Source organism: Hydra vulgaris, chromosome 05 (assembly GCF_038396675.1).
Source record: "Hydra vulgaris chromosome 05, alternate assembly HydraT2T_AEP".
Classification (NCBI taxonomy): Eukaryota; Metazoa; Cnidaria; class Hydrozoa; order Anthoathecata; family Hydridae; genus Hydra; species Hydra vulgaris.
In genome coordinates this window covers 33,578,189-33,594,941 of record NC_088924.1, presented here as the reverse complement: position 1 = coordinate 33,594,941, position 16,753 = coordinate 33,578,189, and the positions used below count along the sequence as shown (strand labels likewise).

The 16,753-nt window shown below is 28.0% G+C and overlaps 1 protein-coding gene across 1 annotated transcript in view; it reads right to left on the bottom strand.

The window, feature by feature from the left end:
- Nucleotides 1–600: 600 nt before the first annotated feature.
- LOC100204596 (uncharacterized) overlaps nucleotides 601–16,753 on the bottom strand; it is a 34,835-nt gene continuing 18,682 nt past the window's right edge. Inside the window, exons 12-24 of the mRNA XM_065797966.1 lie at nucleotides 8,528–8,595; nucleotides 6,993–7,423; nucleotides 6,781–6,918; nucleotides 5,300–5,479; nucleotides 4,809–5,150; nucleotides 4,604–4,714; nucleotides 3,030–3,254; nucleotides 2,334–2,398; nucleotides 1,860–2,256; nucleotides 1,567–1,670; nucleotides 1,266–1,487; nucleotides 995–1,180; nucleotides 601–914 (exon numbers count right to left, since the gene is read on the bottom strand). Of these exons, the coding sequence (XP_065654038.1) occupies nucleotides 687–914; nucleotides 995–1,180; nucleotides 1,266–1,487; nucleotides 1,567–1,670; nucleotides 1,860–2,256; nucleotides 2,334–2,398; nucleotides 3,030–3,254; nucleotides 4,604–4,714; nucleotides 4,809–5,150; nucleotides 5,300–5,479; nucleotides 6,781–6,918; nucleotides 6,993–7,423; nucleotides 8,528–8,595 (2,697 nt within the window). The 3' untranslated portion in view covers nucleotides 601–686. The remainder of the gene's footprint in view (nucleotides 915–994; nucleotides 1,181–1,265; nucleotides 1,488–1,566; nucleotides 1,671–1,859; nucleotides 2,257–2,333; nucleotides 2,399–3,029; nucleotides 3,255–4,603; nucleotides 4,715–4,808; nucleotides 5,151–5,299; nucleotides 5,480–6,780; nucleotides 6,919–6,992; nucleotides 7,424–8,527; nucleotides 8,596–16,753) is intronic.

Below are 16,753 nucleotides of genomic sequence, written 5' to 3'. Positions count from 1 at the left end.
GTACAGACATTTTTTCTTTCTTGTATATATGTATGCTGATTATTTTTGTCAAACAGCAAAATAAATAAAAAGTTCCACATGTTTAATGCTTCTTTATTTATAAGCCTATTTCCTCATTTTGTATTAGAGCTTCAGGAATGTCCTTAACAATTCACGCATTTAAAAATGCATATAAAATATGTATTATAAAATGATAGAAATGTATTGATCTTAAACAAAATTAAATTTAAATCCGCATTTACATTATAAATCAGTCAACCGAAAATTTTGTAGCACACGATACACGCAAATCCTACCATAAGCGAGGACATATAAAACTGAAATACTGAGCTTTAAAAGTTTGACCGAAATTTGTACAAAAATGATTCAAATTTTGGAGTAATAATAATTTAAAACATAAGCTTAAGTGTTATATTTATAGCTATAAAAAATTATTTTCAATACTTTTAAAATTCTTTATGTTGAAAACTGGCCTTCAGTAAAAAAAAGTTAAAAAAATCTGCACGGCGCCGAATTAAAGAGCACCCAAGCCTTTTTCATTACGCAGTTGCACATCGTTTAGATTAAAAGCAATAAATACCGGAAGAAACGACACCATTATATAATTTTGAAATTTTTTATTATTAAAATTACAATCAAAATCGTTTATTGGATTTTTAGTATTTTACCGCATTCGAATATAAAAACTACTGTTTTGTATTCCTCTTAAGTGTTTCTAATTCACTGGCCATATTCTTTCGAATAACCTCATTTAAACGTGCTTCTAGCATTTTAGCTTCTCGTCTTGCAGACTCAACTTGTTTCTCTAAAATTGTCGTGTCTTGCAAGTCATCGTCAAATCCACAAGATGCATTTTTTCCAGAACTCAACAACAAATTAATTTTTTCCAAGTCAGATAGTGACAATGAAGATTCCTATTGTTCAAAAGTAATTTATTATTAGAAATAAAAAAAAAAATAAATAAAAAAAAAGAACAAGCCAAAAAATTATTTACCTTGCATTTTTCAAGAGCACTTTTCAGATCTTTAGAAATTTGCTCAGTATTGAGTTTGATTGCTTCCGTTTCAAAAAGCACATTTTTCAGCAGTTTTTCAGTCGATTCAGTCAACCGACTTACTATTTCTTGCTCTTGAGATGACGAGGATGACTTACAATTAACTCCATTTTGATCTGCTATTACCTGAAAGTGACACTGGCAATGAATCAGTAAATTCAAACACTGCAAAGACGTCACAACAGTCTGGCAAGTATTATATTCAGAATACCTGTGTCGGGGAATGTAGTATTGTGGATGTTGTGCCGGCATCGCTTTTTAAGATTCTAATTGGCTGGCTTTTTGTTGTGTTCTTTATTTTCTGAACCGTCAGAGGAGATTTGCGTATAGAAGGAGGAGAATTTTTCACTTTCTTCTTATTCTTTACACTTTTTTTAAGAGGTTCGTCATCAGTAAGATCATTTGTTTCTGTTTCAACTCGACCGACTAAAACCTGGATTAAACAAAAAAAGGTATTTTTAACATATTAAAAATCAAAAAAATATCAAACCATAAGTAGTACAAACATTTACAGTTGAGACTAGCTCTGAACCATCTTTGCCTTTCTTCTTCTTTTTTTTATTAAGTTGCTTGGATTGGAATCCAATTGATGTGTAATCGCCAAGATTTATACTGCCTTTAATGAAGAAAATATTTTTAAGCCAAGTAACAAAACGCTAATACGAAAGAGTTAAAAAAAATAAGGAAAAATAAAAAGAACAGCAACAAACGCAGGGTTAAAAACAAGTAGTTATTTATACTAAACTTATAAAATATGAATTAAAAAAATAATGATATTCATTAAAACTCTTTAAACAATTTATACCATTGTTACTAATAGTCGGAAAATCATTAGTAAAGTCATCAAGTTCACTAACACGCGAAGATGGATTAACATAAACAGACAACTGTTGTCCTAGAGATGGTTGTCTTGAACCACTGACTGTGGTAAATCCATCTGATAGTATACTTGACTTTAGAGGTTTAACATGAGCTGTCGGCTTCTTTGCTACAGGTTTAACTTGATTTCCAAATATAGGGGATGACTTTTGTAATTTAACCGGTTCAGTGTTGCAGGACTCTTTTGCAGATATTTGTAATGGTTGGCTTGGAAGATTCTTCATATCATCTTGCTTAACTTTTTGTGGTTGGTTTCCACTAACAACAATATTCCAGGATGCCATTCCTTGTTGATTTTGTTGTGGTAAAGCATTACCAGAACTCTTAAATAAAATAAATGATGATCTTAATCTCAAAAAAAATATTTAAAACTCATAGGTTTTCTTATTGATCATTATACCTGGTTAGTATTTTCGCCTGGTAAAGGAAAAGCCATATTGTCAACGTTAACTTCTTTATTTTCATCTAAAATAGATTAATCTAAATAATTCTCTCGCTTTCCAGTTATTACATTTCTTTTTACCAGTTTTACCAGTTACATTTCTTTTATTCCAGTTATTACATTTTTTTTAGTCAATTAACCATATTAGATTTACTTTTTAACTGTATTTTTTATCAAAAGTTATTTACATCTAAAGTCTACTTTTATAAAGCAGATAAACAAAAGGTAATTAAGTTTTAAGCCTTAAGTATTTAAATCTTAACAAAATCTATTATCAAAAGTTATCACCAGAGATGGAAATTTCTAAAAAAGATTCAGATTATTTATTCCAGGAGCTCAAAAAATGTTGAGAGACATGCACTACTTGGAAAAAAAAAATCAGGATTATTTAGAGTACAAGAATAATATTAACTACAAATTTTTAACTCAGTGTCCTTATGTAAAACTTTAGCCTAAAATTTAAATTTTAAATCTAAATTTGTTTCTCAATGTAAACCATAAGTTTCATGACATTTTTGGTGACCATGGGCTGACCTGAGACCAGAAATAAATACTATTCAGAAACTGGAGTCTTTTTTCAGATTTTACAGCCTTGGCTATCACACACTTTAAATTAGAATAAAAGGTTTTGAAAAAAATTATTGTAAAAAATACCTGTAAGTAATTTTGACCACAATATACTTGGATCTTCACTTTGTGATGGTACTGCCACAATGTTGAAAGGACGAGAAGTTGGGCCGGCCACAAGATTTGAATTAATATTTTGTATAGCAGAAACCTGAACAGGAGATGTATTTAATAAAGAAGATGCAGCTTGAGGTAGAACTTGAAACGGAGGATTAGTAGCTGAAAAACCAGGTGGTGGTGGAAGACGCGTATCTACAGGAAAAAAAAATGTTTTTATAAATCTCATAACAATTTCTTTTTTTTTTAATAAAGATTTTGAAGCTGATTTCTAAAATGAAATCAGTTTTGAGTTAGCATCTTATTTTTTGACGTTCAATGGGAACAAATCGTAAAGAAACATGCCATTTACATTGTTGCAGCAGCAAATATTACCCCAAACATCATAATAGAAATTCTTTATGTTGTTTTTGATATACAAATACTCTATAACCCTTTACAAGAAAATTGTATTCTTTTGGTTGATTAACAAGTCAATTCTATTTTTTCAGTTGCAATGTAAAAAGTTCAGAATTTAGAAAAATTTAAATATCTGATCAAATCTTTCAGTTGATAAAATCAAAGTTGAACTCTGATTTTATCCATTTCTCTGATGCTCATTGTATCTTATGACAAGATATTTTATGATTCTTTTGTCTGCAAAATAAATTTAATCAAATTAAATAACAAGATATAACAACTCCAATATTTGATATGCATTTATTTATATACAATGCTTCAATAATTTAAGTATATAAAAAACAAGTAGCAAGTGTAATGGCAGGCTGTCATCATGTGATACCAGTTGTATTGAGGATGGTATTTCTGGATGATGTGCATGTTTTACCTTCGTTCCAATCATTTTTCTGTACTTTGTAACATCAAATTTTAAGAATTACATATGACATTGCTCTACCAGAACATCTCCATAAACTTTTTAGAATAGATCCACAACTTAAACATAATATGTGGTGCATATCCTGGTCACTAATCTGTATTCTTAAATAGTCTGTAAGCTATACTGAATTTAGCCCTTTTGACTATCTTATGTGAAAACTATTTACTACCAATACAATGTGACACCTGTTTATTACTAATGCACACACAATGGGAAGTTTTACATCATGTTTCAATTACTAGTTTCTATGTACTAATTTCATTATATTTTAAGTATCTTCATTTTATTAAAATTATTATAAACTGCTGGTAAAACTCATAGTAAATGATGAGAGTACCAGGGAAAATAACTAGTAGGGTGGAGTTTATATTAAATAGATATTTCTAGATGGTTTCCTTTCTTCTTTTTTTTTATAATGAGAGAAAGGTATAATTTAGAGTAGAGTTAAAGAGGTAAAGGGCGTATTAGTGTAAAATGATACACTTGCGTACGATTATTACACAGTGAAGGGTGTTAAGGCCCATAGAAAACTATGACACTTACCTTAAAAAAATCCTTTATAAGAATTAATTTAATATTTAATTTCAAAAAAATTAAAAGTACAATAATAAAAATATAAAAAACAAAAAAAATCAACCGTAACAAACATATATCATTAATGACTTACTGTTTGTATTCCAAGATTGTGCATTTGGTGGGGTTGCATGAACAAAATTGGATGATACTGGCACGATGTTAGGCATATTAGACATTTTATCTGATTCATTATTAATGGAGTCTATTAAATAATAAAAAATTATTTAAAACAAACTATTTAAATCTGTTTACTTAAGTTGAAAAAAGAAAAGTTGTTAAAAATCAAATTAGTTTACTTCCAAAACTGATGTTTATATTTGGAAATAAAGCACGGAAACCATCCTGCCAATTTTTATTCTCTGTAGGAATATTAGCCAAAGGTGGCATATTTAATTGTGACTGACCACCTAAATTAGATGATTGCAGATGAAGTAGTGGATAACGCATCTGGTTCATCATTTCATGGTTATGCTGTTGCATATTGGGAAAAGATGAATAAAACTGTGTTTGAGTTTGGTGGGGAGACATAAAGCGAAGTGGTGATGGATTACGTGCAGGGCTATGAGATGACGATAATATTGGTGGCTGAAAAGAGTGAATTACTTGAGCAGAAGGTCGAGATAAAACTTGCTGTTGGCCTAAAAAAATAAAATCTAAAAGTTTAAGAAAATTAAACTTTAATACAAAATTAGAAAAAAAAATTTGAATATTTTTTTATTACTACGGAAAACGATTTTTTAGAATAAAAGAAAATTTTTTAAATGTGTGTAGTATGAAATAAACTTACTGTTACCAAACAATGAATACGAGTTTCCTGATGAGCTATTTTTTAAATTTGGCGCAAAAGAAGATGGCCAAAATGCATCCCAAGAAAACGAGGGCTGAGGAGGAGCATTTAAAGCTTGTTGTTTTTCAATAGCAATTAAGTCTTCTAAACCAGAAGTACTTTCTCTGAATGGATCAAAACCTAAAAAGAATATAAATATACTCTGTATTATTTGCTGATCTGTGGTTTCACTGTTGTCATCAATGGCTGCATTAGTTAGTCACATGTGGTTAATCATTGAAGTTTTAAAGTGATAAGTTGCATAATAATGCAAACAAATTTCTTATTTTTCGAAAGAAAAAAAAACCCACATTTTCTTAAGAGATTTTCTAATTAAACACCCTGTATATAGGGTTTTAAAATGAAATATATACAAGGTGCACACAGTGGTGTATTGCCATATAAATAATCAATGTATATAATCTAACATAAATTTCATGACTATTGTTTAAAAAATCATACACGTTTTTCAATTTTTTTTTTTTAATTTAATATTAGTATTGATTCTTTATAGAAAATTTAGTATTAAGTCTTTATATAATATTTAGCATTATCATCAAAAGATTTTATCATTTTACTCAATTGAAATGTCATTTAAATACTTAAATAATTTAAATTTGAGATAAAAATATCTCTTTTATTTTAACTTTAAATAAAAATAATAGAAAACCAAACAGTTTATTTTCAAAATGAACTTGATAAAAACTTATTTCATCCTGGTCCATTATTTGCGGCACTTACATGTAAAATTTTTGTTTAAAGTAAGCAATTATATTTTTAGTGCTTTCATGTATTTTTGTTTAAAGTAAGTGAGTATATTTTCAGTGTTTAAGTGTTTTTTGTAATATTGGTATTTAAATATTTTTTTTAATTTAACATAAAATCACTTTAAAGTTTAAATATCATTAAATTTGGAAAAAGAAAGATTTGTTTAAAAATAAAAGTGAGAATTAAAACAAATTTAAAATTAAAATCGAAAAAAAGTATCAAAATACAAAAATTGTTAAAAAATTATGTAAAAAAAATAGTAAAGTAAAAAAAATAGTAAAGTAACCCACAACTTTATTCATTTAAGAAGAAAAATTACAACTTTAAGAAAAAAAGAACATTTATCTAAATAAAAATAATATTGATCCTCAAATATAAGATAAGTCTACATTAGTGTGTAGGATTTTTCTTTGTGAGTTAATTTATCTTTCTCACTAATTAGTTTCAAAATTTTCATTATAAACAACAAGGAGTTTTATAAACAAATTTATGGCATTATTATTACATTATCAATAGATCATTACACTTTTAAAAACCATTAAATCATTAGACTTCAAAAGTTGCAAAATTAAAAAAGAAAAAATTAAAGAATTAAGAACATTTTAATTTGTTTTTAGTAAAAAAACAAATAAGCATATTTTAAATGGATATTTTTGAAAAACTGAAAAACAAACCTAATTCGTCATCAATTGAATTTACTTTAAGATCACTGAGACCGAGATCAAGCATTCCAGGCCATACATTGTTTTTTAATAATTCGGTTGCAGATTCAACTGGTTCTTTTGGAGCTGTCTCAGTCGATGTTGCCCAACCTAAAAAAATATTAATATAAGTCTTTATCAAAACAAACACATTTATAAAAAACTCTTCATAAACAAAATTAAACCTGTAGAAAACTCTGGGTTCAGCGAGTCACACTGCTGTATTATAGCTCTTGTAGTATGGAAACCTGATTGTTCACCTACACTCTGAACATATTTAGAAGATTCTCCAGAAGATTCTGTAGTTTTTATAGATGATATCAACTTATTACTTGCAGATGATTTTAAAACAGGCTTCTCTTTTAAAATTTGATCATTTTTTTTCTCTATTTCTTTCGGGCAATTATCAAAATGTTCTTCTTTTGAAGTACCCCATGATGCTTGAGAAGGTAATAAAGATGAATCAGCACTTTCAGCATCCCAATTATCCAGAGAAGAGGCTTCACTATTCTCCTCTTCCAAGTACTGTTTACTTGAACTGTTTGGAATTTGTTGCTGTTGCCGTACTCTTGCAGCATAATTCTCAAGAAGATTTTTTTCAAAAATCTGATGTTTTCTAAAAAAAAAAAAAAAAAATATTTCAAATGTTATAAACATATTTATTAAAGATTTCATTATTACCCCTTTAACTTTCAATTAAAAAAAATCAATTGATGTAATGTATTTTCTCACATATATTAAAGAGTGAAGATAACAGAAGTATAAAACAATACCATTAATTGCCATACAATTTATCTAGAGTGTGCACAGCCTGTTTAGTTTGGGCTGTTTAACATGCTAAATTAGTTCAAGTGCATGCACAAACATGGAGCAATTTATTTATAAAATTTTCAAAAAATTAGTATTTTTCTAAGAAATATTTAAAAAAAATATTTATGTATAAAAAAAAGTTTAATGAAAACAAGTCTATGAAGAAAATCAAAACAAAATTGTCTACAATGAAAATATGAGAAAATATGACACAAATTTCAGCTTAAAAAAGTTATGAAACTGTTTAAACTATTTACATAAATATATACAAAAATATTATTCATTCTGAATAAACTACTTAAAATATGACCTAAACCATATTTGAGTATATTTTTGAGTTCTAAAATCTTTTATTTCATTTAGATGAGTACTAAAATATTTTTGTTGTTGTGTAACATTGCAATAGTTTTTTGAGATTTTAGAAATAATTGAATGATTGAAAAACAAATTGTTAAATTTACAAATTCTATACTTTCCTATGTATAGTATTTTTACTTTTATATTGTTTTCTGTATTATTGTACCTATTTGCATTCTTTGCCAGATATTGAGATAGCCCATAAATATTTCAGATAGAAAAACAATATTATCTTCTTGGAACAATATCCTAAGTGTTAGAGTGTACAAAAATGTGCAAAGCCACCTGGGCAAAGTCACCATGTACTGGTAACTTTCCTGTAGCGATAGTCATGAAATCAGAGTGAGTGAGTTTAATAATAGTTATCATGATTGGAACATGACAACCAATAAGAGTACAACATTACCTGGCATACTGTGAAAGAGTTTTTACTAACAGATTTTACCAAATCAAAAGACTTCTTGATCATAAAATGGCAATAGAAACAAGAATGCTTTGTATTTAATTTAAATACTTTTTTTAAATTAAAAATATATCAGAAGTAATTAATTACCCAGCCTGCATATCTTCTTTAGTGAAGCTAGCAGCTTCTTCGCCCACATCATGCAGATACATACAATCCTAAATAAATTGTACTTATCATTGTATAAAATGTGTTTTCTGACAAAACACATTTTATGCAATAATTAATAGTTAAATTACATACATAGAATTACACATTCATATACATACAATGGATAATATATCTAAGGATGCAATTTTCTGATATATTTTTGGCTTATATATGTATATATATATATATATATATATATATATGTATATATATGTTTATATATGTATATATATATATATACATATATATATGTGTGCTGTTGCACGCTTTATATGACCATACAAATCATTTTTGTTGTTGATAACTTGGCCATGGTGGCAAGTTTTGATAATGAATAATAAATCTGAACGTTTGTGATGAGTTGAGTAAACAAATGTAAACTAAAACTACAATTAAAAATACACCATAAACTGAAAAAAGAAAAAACACATAAAAATAAAAAATTAAACTAAAAAAAATAAAAATCTTAACGAATGATAAAAATAAATAAAAGAATAAGTAGAAAAAATAATAGCATAAAAGTAATGTCTTTATTTTGGCTTAAAACATTTCACTTCATGGAATTTAAAAAAAGATCAAAGTCTTAAAGATATTTGAAACTTAGACATTTTCTAATAAGAAACCATTATTAAAAAAAATTTCCATTAAAAGGAATTGAACCCTCATCCATCATTGTACTAACAATTGTGCCTTGTAAATATTTACGAGGCACGATTGTTAACAATTAATTAACCTAAGCACTACACTAACATCGTGATGTAGGAAAAATTATCAACTTTAAACTATTAAATTAAAATTAAATTATTAGGTTTGAACTATTAATTCACTCCTATAATAAAAAATATATTATTTTTATGCTTTTATTTTCTCCGGTTTATCTGCTATTTATTTTATCATTTGTTAGTTCATTTTTTTTTCTTTTTCAGTTTATGGTTTGTTTATTTTTAACTTTTTCTTTAAATTAGGTAATTTTTTTAAACACGCAAATTACCAAAATATGCAATACATATATATATATTAGGGATATGACTTTTTTGCAACCTACTAGGCCTGTATCGTAATTCAATGAACTTTTATGTAAAAAGAACGAATAGATGTTTCATTTTGACATATTTTGAAAAAAGGTCACCCCAAAACCAAAAAATCGAATTTTCAATAGGTACACTTTTGTACAGTAAATGAATATTAAAGGCTGAAGATGTTGTAAGAGTCATACTCCTGTTGTTATTTTATTTATTTATGCAACATGTACTGTGATATAACAAAAAACATTATGTGATATATAATTATACAAGTATTACAAAATTAACAGTATTAAAGCGTCTAGTACAACAATATACATAACTGTCTGTGTCTATAGGCCTACTGTGTTTAGTACATGGGTCACATGATGCTCACGTCTCATAAAGAGTCTAGCGCTTATTACTTAGAATGAATCGAAGTTGCAGTTTGTCTTTCTTTCTGCAGGAAGCATACAGGTCTTGCATCACCTTGATTGCACGTTCAGCTATCTGATTACTTCGTGGTATGTCGATGACGGATGGCTCTTTCTTCCAGTGATTTTTGAATGACTGCAATGCCTTTTTGTAAGGCTTCAATACATCAGATAAATTCTTGAAGTCATTGTCATTGTACTTTTGACTACTAAACCAATGTTCTGCCCACTCATATGAAATGAACCTGCAAACCTTCTCCAAATTCTTTCTCGCTTCAGGCATAAGAATGAACGCCAGAATGGCGAGAATGGCTCTTGAGTTCCATCTGGCATTGCTCATATTAGGAATGTTCTGAAAGTGAATCAGAGGGAAGTTTCTTTGTTCTTCATAGAACCTAAACACTCTTGTTAAATGGTACAAAAACTTCATATCGTCTCTCCACCCTGATTTATCAAGAATTTCTACAGTTCCATTCACAAACTTATCCTTCAGTTCATCATACTTATTCAACAGTTCAGACACAAATGGGTATTCAATGTTTGGAGATTTGGTATCACCCCCAAGTTCTTCGTCCATCACCAGACGGAGAATCCTGTCTAGTACGTGATGCTGACAACCAATAAATTGTGGTATTGTGACACCCTTTAATTTAAACATACGTTGCAACTTCACAACAACTCCATTTCTCTTCCCAGTATTGACGTTTGTTGTATCAGTAATGATCATCTTAATTGAATTCCACAAATTGTATTCATCAATAAGTTTGGCAATTTTTTCAGCAACAGTTTCAGCTTTGCCATCTTTTAAACGCAGTGCATCAAGTTTCACGTCAGTTCTTTCATTCTGAAGTACAACTACCTGATATTCCTTATCATCTATTCGTTTGCCGTCAAAGTGTAAGGACCACTGTTCCATTTTAAGTTGTTGTATCATTTCTTTTTTTAATTTACCTGCCTCTTTGAATATGGACTTGTAAATTGCTGATTGACTTGGAGTTGGAATATCAATACCTTGTTGTGATAATACATTGCATATTTTAGCAGCTTTCTTTGTGGAAACTCCACTTGATGTAACCATACTTACAGCAAATTTACTTTTGTAGTGCTTTCTAGTTTTTTTCTGAGTGTCCTCATCATCGTCTTTATCACCGTCGTCGTCTTCATCATCTTCACTCTTACTTTTGCAGTTTTCAGATTCAGTACCACTGTCTGTGGTAGACAGGACTTGTGATGTGGAAGGTATTGCTGTTCCAGACTGGACTTTCCTTCTCTTGGAAGGGTGAATGGTTTCTTTACTTGCCACTTGTCCTGTTGAGTACCCCACCTGTCCTTTACTTTCTTTTTGTAGGTGGTATAGACGTTTATCTTCCGAGGATAACCACTGGCCATTCACTTTCGTGATGTCAAATAATGCATTGAGAACATCATATTTTCCACGCTTGACACATTCATCATAGACCTTCAGCACCTTCATAAGCTTTGCTCTTATCACTTGATCAGACACACGTGGAAAATTCAGTTTATTGTCCCACAATTTTGTAATTTCCTTAGAAATTTGGTCTATTCGTTCTTTTCTTCCTTTAACATATGCTCCGAGAAACTGGTATCTTCCTACGATCTGCAATTGAAGTGGTATTCTGGATTTTTCATCGAGTGAATGTTCTTCTACAGCCACGCTTCCTCTTCTTCTGTGTGACTCTTGAAATCTCACCAAATTTTTAGTCCAAGTCTTCTTGTTCTTTGTTACTGTGGTATGACTTTTCTTGTGAGACATCATATAATATTGTTACGACTTTACGGATAGCTGAGCGTAAATATCCATTTAATAAAGTCGTTTAATTAATAAAATACTTTAACTGTATAGTAATCCAATTATAGTTCGATAATCCAGTCAATGTTGATAACAGTTCGATAATCCAGTCCGTATCCTAACGATAATGCTACAACTACTTATACTTCGTACACTTACAGCGTCTTTAGTTCGCTACAGTAGTTCCTTATTAGCTCAGTTACACGCAGAGTACTTCATAGAACTATTCACATTATCAACACTGAGCTCTGACAGCAGCTCGCTTATATAATTATTTAGAGCTTCCAGAATGTTCTACTAAGTTCTATAATCTTCTACAGTCTGTTACAGTCGTCTATATCACCGTGGTAACACAATGACGTCATCACATAACAATTCCAAGTATTTGCCGGCACACGGCCGTTTTGTTGCCATGGTAACGTGTGGCGTTATATTTATAAATTCATAACAAAATAATGAAATAAATAGAATTAAGCTGAGAATTAAGCTTAAGATTAAAACATCGGTCAAAAATGAATGTATAAAAATGGTAAATCAAATTTTTATTTTGGGGGTGACCTTTTTTTGTTGCAGAAAGCTATTTGGGCCTTTTTTCATGATTTTAGGTAAAAGTTCATCGATTTATGATACAGGAAACATTTTATTTGAAAAAAAATTAAAAAGTCATATCCCTAATATATATATATATATATATATATATATATATATATATATATATATATATATATATATATATATATATAGTCGAAGAGAGAGAGTTCATTAAAACAAGGAAGGCCATTAATTCTCTTAATTCTCAAACAAATTTATTTTCATTAACCAATATTCTTAAGCATATATCTTCTCACTTAGAAATTTGCATAACCCATACAAAAACACTAATCAGTTAATATCTGTATATCACCATTATTACAAAATATTTTCAAACAGATACTTCACCATCTTCAAAATCTTTTTAAAGTTTTTAGCAAGCTTTCAAAACTAAACAAAAGAATTAGAGTTTGTTGATTTCTTCCATGGTAACCATATATGATAAAGAAAGAAGTCAAAACAAAATCAGTAAAGATCTCTTAAAAAAGCCAGTGCACATCTTGTTATTGATCAAAATAACACTTACTTGTGCTACACTGCTCTTGATGGTAAAGTTTAAAGTTGCCACTTCTTCGATACATCTGTGGAAAAAATGAAAAGTTTTGAAAAGCTGAAAAACTGTCATTCAAAGACACACACAAAAGACAATAAATTCCAACCAATGTTCCCTCTGTGTGCAGTCTCTGTGTGCAAATTATTATAAAAAGTAAACTTTTTGAAGAAAAACAAAGCGATTGTAAAACCCAGTAACTATTATAGAACATTTTATAGTGTTCTTTGTATTTTATGTTGTTTTTTATAGTGCTTCTTCTTTCCTTTTTCTTCTTATATGTTATCATGCTCTATATTTAAGAATTCTCTAAAAACTCTATTATAGTTCTTTGATGTTTACACCTCCATATAAATGTGATTCTGAAAAAACATGTTCTGATTATGACCTCATATTTTCTACTAAAAAGCATAATACTATTTTACTTCTGTAAACTGATTCTTGAAGTTATAGAATCTTATTTATTTATTTGAAACTATTTTAGAAATTTTTTTCACCAGAAGATCTTATTAATTTTTATTTAAAGTTGCATTTATTTCAAAGATAAACACAACTTTAAATAAAAAATTTATACATATATATATATATATATATATATATATATATATATTTTAATGCCACTACAGTCAATACTTTAAACTACTTTAACCTCTCAACTTTATAACTTCAGAACACGAACCTTGACGAACAAGGCCACTGCGCTGTACTACCAGGTATGTGGTGGGGATCAAACTCGGAACTTCTTTTTTATGAGGTGAGTGCTCTACCACTACGCCACTACCGCAAATACATACATATATATACATATATATATATATATATATATATATATATATATATATATATATATATATATATATATATATATATATATATATATATATAAGTTATGATAAGTTATATTAACTTGCCAAAACAATTAAGATACTAACAAAAAAAAATTCAGCTGTTTAGTTTCTTTGTCATCTTGTTTCTGTTTAAAGTCAAATATCAGACTTAAGTGTCTGCATATTTATTTTTGTCATAAAAATATCTGGTTTGATTAATGAATGCTTCTGTTTACCATCAAGGTTTTTTTGAAATATTTCAATTTACACATGAGTTTGGATTTTCCCTTTTTTATTTGTCTTTAGACAAAAATGCCCCACATCATTTCTAGAGACTTTTAACAAAAACGAAAAATGCAATTAAAGTTTTATAAACTTTGAAAAAATTTCATTAAAAAAGTATTTAAGATATTTAATATAATAATCTAAAAACCAAAATTAAAATATTATTTTTGATTTCATTCAAATATTATCCAGACAAATGCCTGCATAATATTTGATTGGATAATATTTGACTGGATAATATTTGATTGCATAGTATTTGATTGGATAATATTTGAATGATTTTGTAAAATTGTATAACTATATTAACTGATATTAGGTTTGTTCTTAAAATAAAACAAATAAAAGTAAAACTTATAAAACGCTAATTAATGATCTTACAATTATTATAAGAGAATTATACTCTTTATAAAATTTTATAAACAAGACCAACATTCTTTTCTGATCAGACCAACATTCTTTTCTGCGTAGGAATGTACATTAAAAAACTAATTAAAATCAAGAATTTTACTACATAAAAATGATCATTGATTTCCATATTAAAAATGATATTGACCACCTCATTATATTATCTATATCTTAATTATTTTTGTTTAAACAATGTGAAAACTGTTTTAATTTTGTCTGGATTCTCTTATTGCAAACATTTTTATAATAAAAAAAAAACAAAAATTTATATATTAAATTTTTTTATTATTCTGATTCACTCCCAACATGGCTGCAAACAACCGCAATCAAGTTGGGTGTTACTAGAAAACAAAGAATAGTTAAAGAGCAAGGAAACAGTTGACAGAAGACTTGAAAAGTTGTATGAGCCATGGAAAAAAAAAAGGTGGGAGAGAATTCCAAAGGGATGAGTGGCAGGGAAAAAAATAGATAAATAAAAGTTTTTAGAGCATGCATAGACAGATACAGTAAAAGGATGGGACAACTTTACTGAATGACAAGTCAAGTGAGAATGAGTTTTGATTGATGGAACTAGCTCCTTTGAGCAAGACTATGATAATTGATGCTTGTTAGAATTAAAATTCACAAGCCACTTCAAGCCCCAATCTGTCACAGATTAGATTCGGGCTTGAAGTGGCTTGTGAATTTAGTGAGATTAGATTCACGATTAGCTGCCTGTTCTAAGCCATTGATAATAAAAAAAAAATGCTTATAGAAAATAAAGTGTTTATAGAAGATATTGTGTTCAAAGACAATCATTATTTAAAATAATACTACAACAACAGGAATGTTAAAAAAGATCGTAAAAATATCAAAAACATAATTTATATTAAAATTCAACACTATTTTACATATTTTCATTTTTAAATTTACAACATAAAATTATATATTTGACTAAACTGTTTTAAGCCTTATATGATAAAATAATAAGTCAACAATCTTACCTACTTTAAAGACTTTCATAATTTAGCAGTGCGCTTAATAGCAGTTTGCTATCACTTAATCATATTTTATTTTCAAGAAAATTTAAATTAATGTTTTTTTAATATGTTTTGATTGCATGCATAAATGCAGCACACACAGGACTCAGCTTACAGGGAACATTGGCTCCAATATTTTGCAAATATATATATATGCATGTGCAACAATATTTTGAGGATTGCTGACAAAGTTGTTTATTATTATCATGAAATATTTTGAGGATTGCTGACAATGTTATTTATTATTATCATTAAGCAGGAAAGCAAGAAATGAAAACAAAGAACTTATAACTATACAAAATAGAAAATATTTGAATTGCAGCTTGACACAAAAAAAGGTTCAATGGAAAATAACTTAAAAAAAAAAACCAACACAGATTGCTGGATTGCTGCAGGTAATAAATATGATATAAAAAAAATCTGTAGGACTTATAACAAAAATTTTGGCCACATAATTTAAAATAACACAATCCATATTCAAGCCTTTCCAGAAAGAATGTGCAGTCACACGCCTTGTTTATCCATGCTTAAAGTAATTTTTTTAGTCAACTTGACCACATTTTTATATAGTAAGGGTTTCAAGAATTCAAAATAAAGCTATAGGAAACTAGAGAGAATAAAACAACAATACTCAAAGAAATGAAACAAAGACTATACAAAATAGAAAATCTGAATAAGTTAAAAAAAAATTAACATTAAAAAAATATATATATACCTAAATATTTTACTCTTTTGTTTTCTTATTTTTAGGGCGTTAGTTATTTTCCACTACCAAAATTGATACAAGTTGAAGAAAAAAGCAAATAAGAATATAATGAAAAATAGCTATTTTCTTATTTTCCTATTATATAAGTATTGAGAAAGAACGTCAAATATAGCAAAAGCATTTTTAAAAGCGAAAATACGTCAAAACAAATAAACATAAGAAAAAATTAACAAAATTTCTCATAGTTCAAGCTACATAGCAAACTAGTTTCTTATTTATGCGGACTGATAAAAATTATGAATAAATTGCATATCAGTTGTTAAATTTTTAAAAAAGATAATGCTTTTTTTAAATCAACTTGTATCAAATTCGGTAGTTAAAAACATCAACCACTCTAAAAAAAAAGAATACAAAAGTTGTATATATATTTAAAAAAAATTTTTCTTTTTTTAATTATTAAATTTTCTATTTTTTTTTAATTAAAACTTGATTTTTCGTTACAATTTTGTTTCCTTTTTTTTCCTCAGTAGATAAGTTT